Raw genomic sequence first — 15903 nt, 5'->3', positions numbered from 1 at the left:
TCATTATACCTCAGTTTACAGCTGTGCCCAGCCCTGTAGAAGCCATGAACCCAGACACCATCTGCTGGCAGGCATTTCCGACTTTAACCAAAGCCCAGCTCACCTGGCCCAGCCAGTGTGCCTGGCCCGAGGGCCCATGCTGTAGATTCCTCCTTGGACTGGGCTCCTGGAAAGTGCTTCCTGGAATGAATGTGGCTGCTTCCCAGTGTTGAGAGGATAACACCGTGTAAGTTAGAATGTGCTTCCTTTCTCGGCCACTGCTGGAAACCTAACCGCCAAGGTGGTGCCCAGGTGTTAGCCATCTGGCCACCTGGACACCGGGCAAGTCTCCTTTGCTTGGATTCCCAAGTGCCCCTTCTTTCATCCTCTCCCGTTTTCCAAGCCACCGCAGAGCTTTTGAAAGTGGGAAGGGTATAAACCCAATAACAATACCACAATTGTAGCAAGACTTTACTGTGTGCGAAGATAAAATAATTAATGATCAAAGAACTTGGGACAATAGAAACATACCAGTCCTCATCTTGGAACTAAACCATAGCAAGCAAACATTCCAAAACTAAGACTCAATTTTTGTAACTGGAACTTACTTACCTATTAGCTACCAAGAAAGAAGTTTCACTTTAAAAGAACGGCAGTACCAAAGTGCATGACACCCAGAGTCAGGGAAAGAACAACCAGCTTTGGTGCCTTCCATATGGGTCTGCGGTTCAAAACAGATTACAGATCTAAGTGCTCGGGGTGCATGGAACTTCTGCTCCACCAGGTGCTCGGGATGCCTATCAAACACCCAAGAGAGAGGCTGTACCCTGCCCTCAAGACTTCCTTTCCCATAAACTAACAGAGAGAGCCAATGAGGTCACTCGTCGGAGTTGCATGAGCATGATCTCAAGGAGATGTGCAGGTGGGAGCTTGCATGGATCCAGGCCTGGTGCCGGGCAACGTGTGTGGACATTTAAAATCCACTATCCTCCCACCCAGAGAGTTTACTTCTAAGTACTTACTCCAGAAAAATGTTGGCTTGTACGGATGTCCAGTGGAGCACTGTGTGAAATAGGAAAACTTTAGGAACTAACGTAAATGCTCATCAGCAAGAGAAACTAAACCATGGTGCAGTCACACACGGAATAGTCTACAGCCACTAAGAAACTGTTAGATCTCTACACACAGATATGGAAGATCGAGAAGACTCGTTAAGTGGGGAAGAGGAAGCTCTATAATGCATGCATGATGTTCCCACCTGTGTAAAATTTAAAATACCCAAACTGCCTAAATATGTATTTCAAAATGCACAGATTATGTGCATATACACAGTGAAAATCAATTGTGAAAGGATCACACCCAAGCAATTACTGTGATTAGAATGAGCTAGGTGGATAAAGGGGAATTGTCACTTTATCTGTATTAATTGTTCACAAAAATGTATTGTGTGTTACCTGTATACAGTTTGGGTGATTATTTACTATGGGAATGCAAAATATGAAAACAGAAGGCTGTCTCCGGCCCCACACAGCTGTGTACAGAGACGCGTGAACCTGGTGTACTCTGCACGGCAGGTCTCAGTAAATCTGTTGAGTGATGGTGCCTGGACTTCCTTTCTTATAAACAAGCTTCAAGCTCTACAAAAATATCTGGGAGTCTACACAGTGCTAGGCTTCCCCATGGACACAGGAAAGGGGGCAGGTGGGCCCCTCAGAAGATGAATGAGGCAGGAAAAGGTGTGAGCCCCTCACCCAGTCCGCTTTGAGTCCCCAGGCACAGCTGGCCACCCACCCATCCCTCCCTCCCGCCGCCCAGGCTGGGGCCACCTGCCACCCACACTTCCTCTGCGTCGTCTGCAGCCCGCCTTCCCTCCCTCGGGTCAGCCCCAATTCCCTGCAGCCTGACCCTCTCATTCACTTATTCAATAATTTCGACAGATGTCCTGTGATTTCTAAAATTACCACTCAGCCAGTAGGGAGGAAGAAAAATTAGCAGAAATCACTGCTTTGAGGTTCTGGAGAAGAAACTCATTTTCCCCAGTCTGGGCAGTGTCTGGGGTCCTATTTAGTTAAAATCGCCAGAGGAAGGCTTCATTCTACAAGTTCTTCGTCAAAAACACCCATCCTAACATCCCCCCACCCTCCCGCTCTTACACACAAAGACAGACAGACAGACAGACAGACAGACACAGAGAGAGGCAGCACTGACCACCGAGGGCGATTCCTCCTCCATCCCAGTCTTTGGTTGTTCTGTGTCCTCCTTCCACCACCCATTGCCCGCCTTGCTCACCCAGCCTCATCCCTGCAAGAACCCCAGCTGTGAGGATACCAATCTCACTTCCATTAAAAGGGAAGGCCGCCAGAACACAATTTATATGCCTGACTGGCTCCATTAAACTTTTTGAAAACTTAAAAAAAAAAATTAAAAATAAAAAGGGACTCTCCTTATCGCAGTCACATGGGCAGAAGAGGACTGGAGCGGCGCATCCTCCCCTGCGGAGGGTTGAGAGCCCCAGGAGTCTGCGCTGGGAGGAGGCAGCCGTAGGAATGTTCACATCTATGCCTGGAAGGCCTGCCAACCACCACCCCCACTCCGCAGGGCAGGGACACCCACCAACATCTCCCCTCAGAGCATCATCCCCGCAACAGTAACACCCGCCAGCCGCTGCCGTCCCCAGAGCTCACGCTCCACATCCGGAGCCTCTTCCACTTTTTTAGGGCCATTCTCTGGGGAGGAGCTGGTGGGGTCTGTTCTGGAGGCCCCTACCACCGTCACCAGTGTTTACTATAGAGACATAGGTGTCTCTACTCCTGGGCAGGTGGCCCCCTCTGTATCAGGTACTCCCCACATTCTGCAGACAGCAAAAAAAAAATGAAACCAATACTGGTGGGGAAGGTTTAAAAAGTAAACCACCCACAAATCTGCCTCAGGGGTCTCTTGTTTCTCACACGGGCCTTTTTTAAAAAATACGGAACTTGAGCTGTGGTTGAGAAAGAGATGCATCTCCCCAAAGACCCTCCACCAAATGCACCTGAAAGCGCTGGTGTGTGAGGTGGGCCCACTGAAGGCCAGTGAGCCTGCTGCCGGCGGAGGGCTGGGTGCAGGGTGGCGCCCTGACGCCCCTCTAAGCCCTTTCCAGCTGTGTCCGGGGACTTCTACGCCCTTGGACTTTTCGGTTACCTGATTTAATAAATTACACACACATATATATACTTTTTTTTTTCAACTAAGCCCATTTGAGTTGCATTTCTGAAACTTGCAATCCAATGGGTTCTGGCTAATACATCAACATATCCAAATACCCTCCCTGTAAGGCTCATTTGTAAAGGGTCTGAGCAGGGAGGATCTAGTGTGTAAGGTGTGACTATAAAGCCGAGGTACCCATTTTGACACATCAACCAAACAGTGAGGACCCTTTGGGAATCCTTCTTCTTAAGGAATGTTAATAATAGCAAATCTGAATTCTTTAAGGGTTGGATCTGAGTTTTGAAAAACTGTCAATACTCGACTGAAGTCAGTAGGATTAAGTATCAAGCTAGGTAACATGTCCTTTGTCAAAACGAGGTGAAACTACAAAAGAGAAGTGATTATTTGATTAGCACACACACTGGCTCACATTTCATGGTCAGGAAACCAGCTTTGGAAGAAGTGTTATTGCACAAATCCACCCACCGGGGTCATGGTGCTACTCTCCCTCGCCCCTCTTCACGTGGAATGTGACACACACGTCACTCACTCAGGAGGGGCTCACGTACCACTCAGGACACGGATACCAGCTGTGACTTAGGGATTCCAAAAGCATCAAGCACTGTCTTTCTTCTCTCCTGCTTCAGCTATAAAGACTTACATTTGCCAAGAAAGATACAACCCTGACATTAAATCAGTGGTTCTCAACCTTGGCTGCACATTAGAATCACCTGGGAATCTTTTTAAAATCCTGATTTCTGGGCCTCATCCGGAAATTCTGCTGTTTCTTTGTTATGGGGTGGGGCCACAAAATTAGTAACAAAGAAACAATTTCTGGAGGATGAGGCCCAGAAATCAGGATTTTAAAAAGATTCCCAGGTGACTCTAATGTGCAGCCAAGGTTGAGAACCACTGCATTAAAGGCGCACTCTGACAGGTGTTTCCTAGGGTTCTCGTAAATACTGGACAACGAAAGTCAAGTCTCTTCGGCAAACATTAATCATTAGCCAACTGTTGAAAATTAACTCCTGATCTATAAGGACATACCGTGGAGCCCTGGACGGTCATTCGTTTACATAGTCACTCACTCCACAGGCATTTTCTGGTGCGCCTCTCGCATGCCAGGCACAGGGTTAAGTTTAAAGCGCTATCTAGACGAACCAGCCTCCTGCCTCAGCTTCCAGGAACTCACAGGCTACTTTCATGCAAAGTCACTCAGCTGTTCGACCAAAGAGCCGGGCTGCCACACCCCAACCCACTTCCAGAGCAGTTATAAAAGCAGGCGGACATGGGCTAGCATCTGTAAAGAGGAGAGTTTACCAAGCTTGCAAAGGGAAAGTGAGTACCTACCCTTAGGTGGTGTGGGGGTTGGGTGGAGAGATTAGGGATCCGAGAAGGCTGAGCAACAGGGGCAGACAGACCTAGGCACACAGAAATGAGAGCACACCATCCAAAGACAGCCGAGCAAAGGCACGGTGCAGGTGAGGTGCAGAACTGACACCCACCTTATAGGCTAAGCCCGTGGTCAGCAAACTGTGGCTCTCGAGCCACACGCGGCTCTTTGGCCCCTTGAGTGTGGCTCTTCCTAAGCCTTAGGAGTACCCTAATTAAGTTAATAACAATGTACCTACCTATGTAGTTTAAGTTTAAAAAATTTGGCTCTCAAAAGAAATTTCAATCGTTGTACTGTTGATATTTGGCTCTGTTGACTAATGAGTTTGCCGACCACTGGTAAGCCCAATGAACCAGGTGAGTTACAATTCACACCACTCCCTCTGCAAAAACAAACATGCTGAACTATGACTGTGCAGATCCAAGGAACTCACTTTTAAGCCCAGGAAACACTGTACACTGGAATCTCAGCCATGGAGAAGAGAATGCAATCAAAGGAGACAGTCCCACTGTGTTCCTGGCCCTTGTGCACTTCCGGTCCCGCTGACACTGTCCCCAGCCAGCGCTGCTTCCCCGAGATGCCCCACCCGAGCTCTGGTCCTCTGAGCACAGGCTGTGCTGGACTGACTGCTCAGGCCTGACACAGGCAGTCAGAGGGCTCCTCCAGCCAGAGGCACACATGAGGGTCACAACACCCTAAGCTTTTCAGGAATAAATGCTTATAACTTCCCACCCACCCCCAGCCAAGGACCTCCAAGGAGTCCACAGAGGGTCCTGTCATCCAGGAAAATCCTGAGCACAGCTCTGAGGAAAGAATAGGGAGGTGCCCCTCCTGAGAGAGTTCACTCGGGACATCAACAACACACATTACTGAGCATCTATTCCTCACCACCGGCCAGGTGCTGCTGGGGACTGGAAATGGTTCACTGCGAATTGTTTTCTGAAGGTAATGATAAAATATGCAGATGAATAACTAAACTAAAGGATATTTTATCTGTAAAGTGCCACGAGGGAGGTTCAGATAAGAGTGTCCCTTCAGACCAGGGTCTGAAAAGACCTCATGGAAGAGACACAATGTGGGATTATTCCTGAGCAGCTATAGGAACAGGGTGGGACCACAACATTAGTAACAAAGAAACAGAATTTCCGGAGAATGAGGCCCAGAAATCAGGATTTTAAAAAAGATTCCCAGGTGATTCTAATGTGCAGCCAAGGTTGAGAACCACTGCTATAGAGGCAAAATGTCAACAGGCTAAACACAAACTGGCCTCAACAAGATGAGAAAAGGGGCAGGAAAGGGGGCCAAAGACTTAGTGGAGCTTCTCAGATTTCATTGTTGAGTTACCCAGACTCCACTGAGCAGCTGGTAAGAGCCAAGCACTTTGCCTGATGAAGTGCATGGGCCTTGCCCTCCGTGGGTGCGGGCATCAGCAGACCTCAGGGCAGGTGTGACGTGGCAGAGGAAATTGCCCCCTTTTGTTGTTGTTGTTGTTATTCCTCACCAGAGGATATTTTTCCACTGATTTTTAGAGAGAGTGGAAGAGAGAGGGAGAGACAGAGATAAACATCAATGTGAGAGAGCACATCAATTGGTTGCCTCCTGCACACACCATGCCCTCGACTGGACTTGAACCCGCGACCCTTCAGTCTGCGGGCTGATGCTCTATCCACTGAGCCAAACCGGCTAGGGCAAACATCCCCACTTTAGACAGTTATAATGTGAGGCCGTTCAGCACTACAGAGAAACGGGAGGTGGGCTGGGCGAGGCGGGGGTACCAGGAACAGGCTGCACAGACTGAACACTGTTCAACCACGTCAGTTTGCTTAGGAGAAACTCGAGTTTGGGAAGCAAAATAAAGCATTTTTCAACACGGTGAGGTACAATATTGTAATCATCCCCACTCTGCCACTCCATAAGAAGAGCTCCCCCACACCCCATGCTAAGAAGAAAATTAAGTAAGTGATATACGTTTTCAATAAGTGGAACTGAGGAAACACTACCACTCACGGAGCCAAGAGGGATGTTACTGTGGGAACTGAGCTGCACCGTTTCCATGGCTTCAGCCTCACTAGTTCCCTGCAAGTCCACAAATGTACGCTGCATTGAAACTTGAGATTGTTTATACTTTTTTTTTTTAAATCTAACCCTGGGAAAACTTGCTGCCCCCAAGGTAGTTTCTAAATCCCCACAGCTGGCTGCGTTATGCACAACCCACACCAAACACACCCTGTACCCAGAGGGATGGCCAGGTTTCTCACCCAACCAAGTAATCACATCACTACAAACAACCTGTAACAGGCAGGGACACCTTCCACAAAGCCGGCCCTGGATCTCACCCTACGTGCTCGACATACACATTTCCCACAGAGCTATGAAGCAAAGAGAGCCACGCGCTCCCGGGGAAGGTAAAGCTTGGCAACCCGTCCCGGTCTCTGACCTTTGCTGTGCCATTCACATTCACTGAAAGGTATTTACTACAGATGAAAAACAAGCTTCGCGCAGCTGCCTCTAAACCCATCCCAAAAATAGAGCAATCACTTTGGTACAAATTGGGTCAAATGTATAAAAAAAAAAACCCGGCTCCCTGGCGGGAGGGCTGACATGGCATGGGACCTCGCTGAGAGTCAGGGGAAATCCACAACGCTCTTCCCTTCCCACAGTGGGAAAGGAAATATTTAAAGAGTCAGACAGAGAATAAACTCATCTGGCCACGTGACCATCCTAGTGAACACAAGACAAACTCGGGAATGCTATGAGTTTCAGAATCCCGAGAGGTCAAAGAAATAGATGTTGGTTTTTAGAAAGGCCTGCCAAAAGAACACACGGCCCCATCCCCCCGAAAGAAAGACCAGTGTTTAAGAATTGTGAAAGAAGGATAAACTGGAGAGAGGCTGCCAGGGAGAAGAAAAGAGATTTACCCATCGCCTATATTTCACTCCATCCCTTATTAGCTAAGAAACCCAAATGGTTTGACAGCACATATATTATTAGTGCCCCAAATTTCCCTGGGAAGAATCAGAATATTAATTGGCTATACATGCTGGGCTTCATTAATTTTTCCTTTGACTTGAATTAATCTGCCTTTCTGAAAGGTGTTTATTTTCTAAGTTTGTTTAATCATGTTCTCTTGAGCTACAAAGAAAAAAAACAACAACAAACTGGGTCAGCATCCACGTTGTTAAATTTGGTAACAAGGCTGACACCATCTGTGGCCTAGACGCTGATGACCTACCCCCACTGATGGGGGCTTTTCAGGACTTCTGCTTTCCCTGTGAAGTGATCATCTAATGTCGCTATCTGCCGCGAAAGCAGAAGCTATTTTAAATATGCAAAGTTACACAAATCATCTTCAGCCCAGTATAAATATGTACTAACAGTAATTGTGTGTATGAATATCTAACTCCCGTTTACAAGTGAATTTTCAGTAGCAATATCCACATACTTTTAATGATCTAGAAATCTGACCAGAAAACCCCAAAGATGAATAGACATCATGCTACATCTGAACTGTGCCGCATAACTTACATGTGCCATGAAATCTGGTACATAAACCGTGAGGGCTACTATCACAAGGGCACAATTTCAGAATCTTCAGAACTCAGCAGAGCACTGCCCACACCAATTCTGCTATTACAACCCTCAGTCAAGATCATCCAGCCCTACTGAAACACAGCTTCGCCACGAGAAACCACAACAAATGGAAGCAGCTCAAAGAAGAGAAAGCAAAACAATGGAGAGCGTTTCCTGTCCGAGACACTAGCCCCCTCCTCCATCTGCCTTCCTGCCCGGCCTCCAATTATAAAGGACTGATCTGGCACGGATGCTGCGGCTCCAGAAAGAATCCTGAAATGGCTTCTGAATCATCAAGGAAAGATGACAGAATTTCAGAGGTAAAAACAACCCTAGTGACCTTCTCATCCAACCCCCTTAATTGGCAGGTGGGTGAAAGGCAATGCAGAAAGGGCATGGGAAATGCCCCCAAATATAGCCAGCTGACAGTCAAGTGAGACAAGCTCCTAGTCCCACACTAGCACTCTTCAGTGCTTTTTTACATTTAGTTTTTAACTATATCAACCTTTCCCGAAGGAAGCTCCACGAAACACTGGTTCTGTGATGTGTCCTGCCAAAACAATGTTTAAAGAATCCATGACCAATTACTTTTAAGGACTAGCTGAGTTAAACAAAATGAAACTGGTTTTTTAACTCCAAACTTTCCCGGAGCTTTTACTTGAGCTGATGTGCACTATAAATCTTGAGGAGGGCAATAAAATATGTGGAAGAATCCCAATTTATTTAACCACGGAATCATTTTATCTTTGGGGCATCTCATAGGACTGGGAGTAAGAACTTCAATTCTACACTGTGCTTCTCTGAGTAATGCACCACATAGTTTACTGGCTTTGTTGCACTCTACTTCTCTAAAAATTAATAGTTTATACACAACATCTATGGTAATTCTCTACTTACCAGAAAAACTGACCAAAGTACCCACCACTCCCAAATAACACTGGATTTAAAAAAAAAAAATCTAATATTATCAGGAAAAGAATGTAGACAACAAAAGCCTATATGGAGAGAAAAGTCATTTTAAAATCTGCTAAAACCTCTTCCATAAAAAGTTCTACATCTATTTATACAAGATCCATGACTTTAAACACTTTCATTCAGTATAAATTTGAGAATACACGTTTTAAAAATAAACAACCACTGTTGTAAAGCTCTGGGAAACAACACATGCATAGCGGTGAACTTCCACCACCCAGAAAGCCAGCTGCCAGTAAGTATACAGGCAAATGATAACCACACATCAGGACAAGTAGGAACTCTGAGGACACTTACCAAGTTATGATTTGTTGAATTCGAATCATCTTCAGGGAATGGGATGTAAATAGCTAAGGCCACACAATTGGCAAAAATAGCCAATAATATAAATATGTCAAATGGTCTGAAAATGTTTGTTAAGGTATATACATATATATAGACACACATATATACACACACACACACACACACGTGTGCGTATGTTATACAAACACAAACCATCTCTCTCATCGCACTCCCATCACACCACTTTTGAATCACTTTTAAAATGGAAGTTATATATACAAACTGACTGTTGTGAGAAATAATCTTGGGGGTCATCTCACTGTAGATGTTGCTATCAAATGACCTCTCCGTGTCCCCTTCTTCTGTTACAAAGATCATGTTACATTCATGCTTCTGCTGAGCATTTTATATTAAAACCTAAAAGTACATCCAATGAGGGCACTTTGCGAACCAGGTTTCGGCTTCTTATAGTTTTAAAACCAACAAGGGCCTAGAAAGCTAAATTTCTGGCTGTTTGTTTCTTTCCAGACCCAAAGAGAAGTCATCACGAGACAAATCTCTCCCACAAATCCTTGCCTCCAGGTGTTAGAGCCATTTTCTCAGGGATATTGGCTGGGTCAGTCTGAATCTCTGGACCGGGGCAGGCCTAGTCACCAGGACCTTCTCCCTATCTCCTGGCTTGTCCCAATTCCTCAGACACTGTAATACCCAAGCTAGGCTTCTCTACTAATCAATGGTTTGCTTCAAATTAGAGCTGGACTGGAGCTCCGTTTACAATGTGCTATTACTGCATGTACTTTATCACACATTAAATTAAAAGCCATAAGAAATCAGCACCAGACACATTTTTTTTTTTAGCACCAGACACTTTCAAAGTAAAATGTAACAATTCTAAATCTCAGGGGTCGCTCTGTCTGGGAGAATCACTGAGGTCAGCTTTCAAGAGATACTTGCTTAAACATTCTGGTGTTACTAAGAGACATTGTCAAAACTGGCAACACCAAAGTTGACATCTGCCCAAAGGACTGTTTTTCTCCTTTTGGTTTTCAGCCTTTCCAAATGTAAGGTCTCATGAGCACCAACCTAACCTGCAAGTTTGGGGCTTGATTTTCCAAGTGTTTTTCCCATATGCTAACCCACCAGGCAAGGCCACGGGTTTAACTAAACACCTCAGAGTACTGAGAACGTGAACAGATCCTCCTCCATCCACTCTGATATCCTTCCGGGAAACCCAAAACTGCTGCAGGCAATGAAAACCCCTTCCCTCCAAGGGGATACCTTGGGTTTCATGAAACCTCAGCCCTTGAAGAGCATCAGCACTCACTGAAGTAAGACTCGAATTATGTTATTTCCTCGCCGATGTTGATTTATTTTTAAATCCAGTTAGTTCTCATTCATGTTTATTCTCTTAACACATCTAGTCCTATGAGATCGCTTAACTAGAGGTCCAACTTTAAGGAAATCCAAATTAAGACGTCAGACTCTCCTTTTTATTTTTATTTTTAGCAGTTCCTACTGAAATGTAAAAAGCCAACTGCCCCAGCGTTATTCTATATAGAAACACACTGTCTCTCCCCTCCTCCACACCACCATGCTTTCTTTTTCATTTCCCGATACCTAAATGATAGGCCAGCAAACCCGAGAAATACTGAAGCTGTTCAGGAAGACCAAACAGAAGTATCTCGTTCTGTCTGGTGGTCCAGTTGCAGTCTCCAGGTACTGGTGGCCACGATCCCCCGGCCACAGGATTTTTACCGGCCAAGGAGAACAGAGCAACAGAGGAATGGATGGGTCGGATCCTAAAAATCCCTTCTGATAAGGCGACACTCCTCGCACCCCCCAAGGTGCAGGACTCCCTCTGCCTTGCCTGTGTGCACACACACACACTAGGCTCACCCTCTCCCCGAGCTGGCTGGGCCTGGCACAGCTGGCTTTTGGAGGATTTCTAGAACCTGCTCCCTGCACTAGAAGGACACTGTCCATTGAAAACAAACAAACGATATCATATATATCATTCAAGGATCTATTCTACCAACTGTCCTGTTTGTGGGCAGGCTCCTCCCTGCACTGGCAGCCACGTCCCCTAGTTCCTGCACACACGTGTCTGGCGACACAGACAAGGGAGTCGGCAGCATGACCCAGAAGTCACTCCAGGCACATAAATTGCTACGTACAAATCACTGTGCACAAAGAGGAACAGCACCAGGCCTCCCACCTCACTGCACAGGGAACGAATGACTCCACCGAGGGGCCTCTGCTGACTCGGAGTCCCCGCAAGCCAGCCTAAGGAGGAGGAGATCTTTCTGGCAAAATGCAACCACTGCCTCTGACCCCAGGGATGCCACCGGCACACCCTCTTTACCTGGCTCCCTCTGGGCCGGCACTGGTGTTCATGCTCAGACTAGAAAAGAATTTAAAGAGAGAACACATCCACACCACCCCAGCCATGTGAGAGACACCATAACTCCCTCTAGAGAAGAGACATCTGTTCTAAAAAGGAAAAGAACGTGAAAACCCCTCAAATCCTATCCTTGCATTTGGCTGCTCTCTCCAAAACCTTTCTAGAGAATTACCTCACTTTAACTCCGTGTGCGTGAGCACAGAGGTAGCCAGTTAAGACAGAGGGAATGTAAACAGCTGCCTGGCTAGGTACTCAAACTATAAGAGGTTTCTGCTCTACCTTCGAGCCCTTTCCAACATCCTCCCGTTTCAGTGTGGCCACTCCCACAAGATGCGGGTGTGGGAGGAGCCCTAGATTCACACTCCTTCCTATAGTTAGAAACTGCTCTAAGGCCCCTTGTCGGCCCCAAATATACTCCTGGGGAAAGGAGATGCTTCGTTTTACCTAGACCAATGAATGGACTGGCTAATTAGGAGCCATTTGCATAGAAAGAAGGCCTCAGTCAACCTTTTCCGAAGGGAGGCGGTGGTAACTGGAGCCTGGCTTCCGGATCTGGGGAAGGTGGATGAGCAGGCCAGCACCCTAGTTTTCCAAGTCCTGGGACATAACCACCATCCTGGGGCACGTGGAGTTCAGTTTTAAAAATGCAAAGGGGACACCCAGACATGTAACTCCAGTCCAAGGACATAGACAGAATTTCTTATAAAAGCAGCCACTGCAAATTCCTCCACTGAGAGGGCTGTTCAAATAACTCCTACGGGCTGGGGAAAAGAGGCGGCCACAAACCGCTCCCTTCACATGCTCCCTCAAGCTCACGTTCCAAAAGCCTTTTTGGAACCTGTCAAAAGGAAATTCCAGAAAGTCATAGCACTGATGAGCAAAATGCTCCCTCCCGCAGAAGCAAGTGTTCGTCTCTGTAGTTACCTGAACAATTAGAATCGCCAAATGTCAGAGCTGGAAGCAACCTCAGCATTAATTGGAATTTCAGAAAAGCAAATCCTAAACATCAAAACGAGAAGATTCCACTAAAGGTGAAAAATGTATTTACTTCTAGTAGAGTCTCATACCATCTTCTTTTTTGTTTATCAGCAGACCTTAGTGGCAATAGGTTCAATGCATACCACTGCCCCGAAACAACAGTGGCTTTAAACTAGCCATCTAATGCCAAATGACCAAAAGTTAGTTCCACATTGTAATTATCTACCACTTGGAAGTTGTGGGATGTCACTCCCTACCCCCACTACCACCACTACACACACACACACACACACACACACACACACACACACACACAGGAGGTTAAATATACCCTCAGAGCCACCCCTCTGCCCCTGGAGGAGATAGGAAGGTATGTACAATGAAACACTTTACACACAGCTTCTGTTGCACACATTCCAGACTGCAACCACTTTGTAAGTGCCATTGCAGAACACAAATCCTTTTAAAGAACAGATGGTAAAAGAAAATGAGAAAGACTTTCCCCCCCAAAAAAGGATACTTCCATTCCACTATACTAATGCAGGCTCTTCGGATGGGGTTATTGAGTGATAAACAGAAGAGGGCGCGGGCAGGTCGGCTGTTAGACGAGTTACCCTGTTTTTTGCTCTTGGCGTATTGCTGACGTTTTCTTTGGGAGAGAGATCCTACAGGTGGGGGTGCGGAGGTGCTCATAGTTTGGGCAGCCTTGGCCTGTCGAGCAGCATCGATTGCAGCCTGCCAAGACAGGACGGTTTGCTTGGAGCTGTTCGGCTGAGAAGTTGGTCCTTCACCAGAGAGAGAGAACCTGGTGCTTCTTGCATAGTTTGCCTCTGGAAAGAAAGAAAAATATATATATTTTTAAAAATAAATGAGAACCCAGTGTCAAAAGAAAGCAAAGATTGCCTCCCATCAGTAACAAGGGGGAAGCATTCCCATGTTCCCATTTTGAACCCCATGTCCTGTTTTTCAGTGACAGGGATCTGGTCGGCCAGAGCACTCGGCCCTGAGTGTCAGTCACACCGGGCCGTGCAGCAGGACGCCCAGGGGCGCGCACCTCTCCACCTCCATGAAGTCACAAGGCGTCTCCCAGTGCATTGCTCCAGACAAGCTGAGGTCATGCCCACATTTATTCCACATCTATCTTTTCTTGTTTAAAACCCATGTGTCTCTAATGAGTTAACAGATACGTACAATAGCTTTTCTCTAGAATAACTACCGCCATCACACACACCAAGAAAAGGCAATGCCAATAATTCAATAGTCTTAATCATTCTCGGGGTGTTACTCCAACATCTTTCCGCAGCCACCAATTCATTTTTCAGCATGGAAAAAGAAGTCCTCGGCTGGCACCAGGGCCGTACCCAGAGCCCCGTAACAAATATCTAGATTATGCACTGACACTTCCTGCAAATGAAAATTCATGATGGTTGGGACTCATTTCCTCCACGGGCTTCCGAAAACAGCAAACATCTTTAGGGCTTTTTTGCATTTTAAATTGCAGCCGCAGCAGCCAAGCCAGCATCCAGAGAAACAGACAAGGCAGGCAGCCTGCACCCCTGCGCCTTGGATAGCCGGGCTGGATTATGCCAGGGGGCCTCAAGGCCTAGCAGGAATCATCTCGGTGTAGCTGGCATCCTGGTGCACAAGGGCAGAACCCCAAGGGGACGGACGTGCAACGCCCCCTCTGGCTTTGGGTCAGGCCACTTCCTAAGCTGGCCTCCCCGCACCTGCCTAAAAAGGGTCACAGCCTTCTTACTGAGACAGAAGTCAAAGTGAGAGTGGTGGAAGTGGACGAGGGACAGGCGTTTGCAAAACCCATTCCTGCCGAGTACAGAACAAGGGAGAGTCAAAGCTAGCACAGGTCTGCCTGCCCAGCACCCCGGGAAGGGGGCCCCCCACCGGGGCGGGCAGAAGACAGCTGGGCCTGGAAAGGTGTGGCGCCCAGCCTTTCCTTGGGGAGCGCTCACCTGGGAAGGCTGCAAGCCCACAGGGGCTGTGGAGGGCACCAGCGACCTCCTCGGAGGAAGGAGGAGGGCTGGCCAGCAGCTGCTCCAGCCTCCCTCGACCCAGCACAGCCGGCGGCTTGGTAGCTGCACGTGGTGCCGGGCCGGAGCCGGGGAGGGGAGCCCCACGGCGGCAGCGACTCCCCGGGCATTGCTAGGTTACCGCCGTGTGCACAGCGGCACTGGGAGCGGGAACACGAGCTCCACCGACCCCGGCCAGCGATTCGGGGGACTTGGCCTCCCTCTGGGGGAGGGGTGTGCTTCAGCCAACGGCGCGAAGGGTGAAAGCCAGCAATCCTAGAATTCTGAGGATGCCACGGGAGACCTTGTTCCCAGTCTAAAAGGGGCTGGAAACCAGGTGAAGGCGAGACGAGGCTGGACAGGGGGCTCCGGCTGCAGACTAACAGCCACCCCTCTTCCATCGCTCGGGAGCGCAGGAGGAAAGTTGAGCCCGAGGACGCGAACCCAAATCACCTCGGCGCGAAGCCCCCGCTGCAGCACAGCGCTCCGCCGACCCCGGCCGCCCCCACCCCACACATGCAGAATTAACTGTGCCATCCGAGGCCTGAAGGCGAGAGCGGGTGGCTGTCACGCACATCCCCTCTCTGCAGATGACACCGAGCCAGAAACATCCTCTCCCACCCCCTCAACCCACCCAGCGCGGCAGAGACGGGCGGGGTGGGAGCGAGGAGGGTGGGAGAGGAGGACCATGACAAGGATTAGGTTTGGCAGCGGGTGCCAGGCGCTGGCTGCTCACCGTTCGCGTGGTCCGCTTGCTGCTGCCGTTGATGCTGCATTTTTTTCATCATCATCATCATCATCATCCACGAACATTTATTGAGCGCCTACTGAGTGCAGGGCACTGTGCTGGGCGTAGGGGCGGGGGTGGAGCGGGTGAGGGGTTACCGGTAGGTAGAAGCCCAGGTCCCTGCCTTTATTCTCGCTTCAGCAGGGGGTGGGGAGGGACGGGGACAGATAACAGAAAATAGGAATAATTGCTAAAAACCGCTCGCCACCCACGCTCCCTCTTTTCCAAAAATGGAGCAAAATAAACTTTCTTAAAAAAAAATAAGACCCGATGTATATATTATCTTAATAATATATACATGTAATTTTTTGCTGCAAAAGAGAAATGG

The 15903-nt window shown here is 47.9% G+C and overlaps 1 protein-coding gene across 5 annotated transcripts in view; it reads right to left on the bottom strand.

Moving 5' to 3' along the window:
- Positions 1–15881, bottom strand: part of CACNA1D (calcium channel, voltage-dependent, L type, alpha 1D subunit) — a 300517-nt gene extending 284636 nt beyond the window's left edge. For 4 of the 5 annotated variants that reach the window (XM_005870306.2, XM_005870304.2, XM_014542942.1 and 1 more), the window contains exons 1-3: positions 15525–15881; positions 13285–13594; positions 9398–9503 (exon numbers count right to left, since the gene is read on the bottom strand). In XM_005870306.2, coding sequence (XP_005870368.1) covers positions 9398–9503; positions 13285–13594; positions 15525–15591 — 483 coding nt within the window. In that variant the 5' untranslated portion in view covers positions 15592–15881. The remainder of the gene's footprint in view (positions 1–9397; positions 9504–13284; positions 13595–15524) is intronic. The other variant, XM_005870305.2, reaches the window with a different exon arrangement.
- Between the last annotated feature and the right edge of the window lie 22 nt (positions 15882–15903).

The sequence above is a fragment of the Myotis brandtii genome, unplaced genomic scaffold (genome assembly GCF_000412655.1).
Source record: "Myotis brandtii unplaced genomic scaffold, ASM41265v1 scaffold316, whole genome shotgun sequence".
NCBI lineage: Eukaryota > Metazoa > Chordata > Mammalia > Chiroptera > Vespertilionidae > Myotis > Myotis brandtii.
This window is presented reverse-complemented; position numbering and strand designations above follow the sequence as displayed.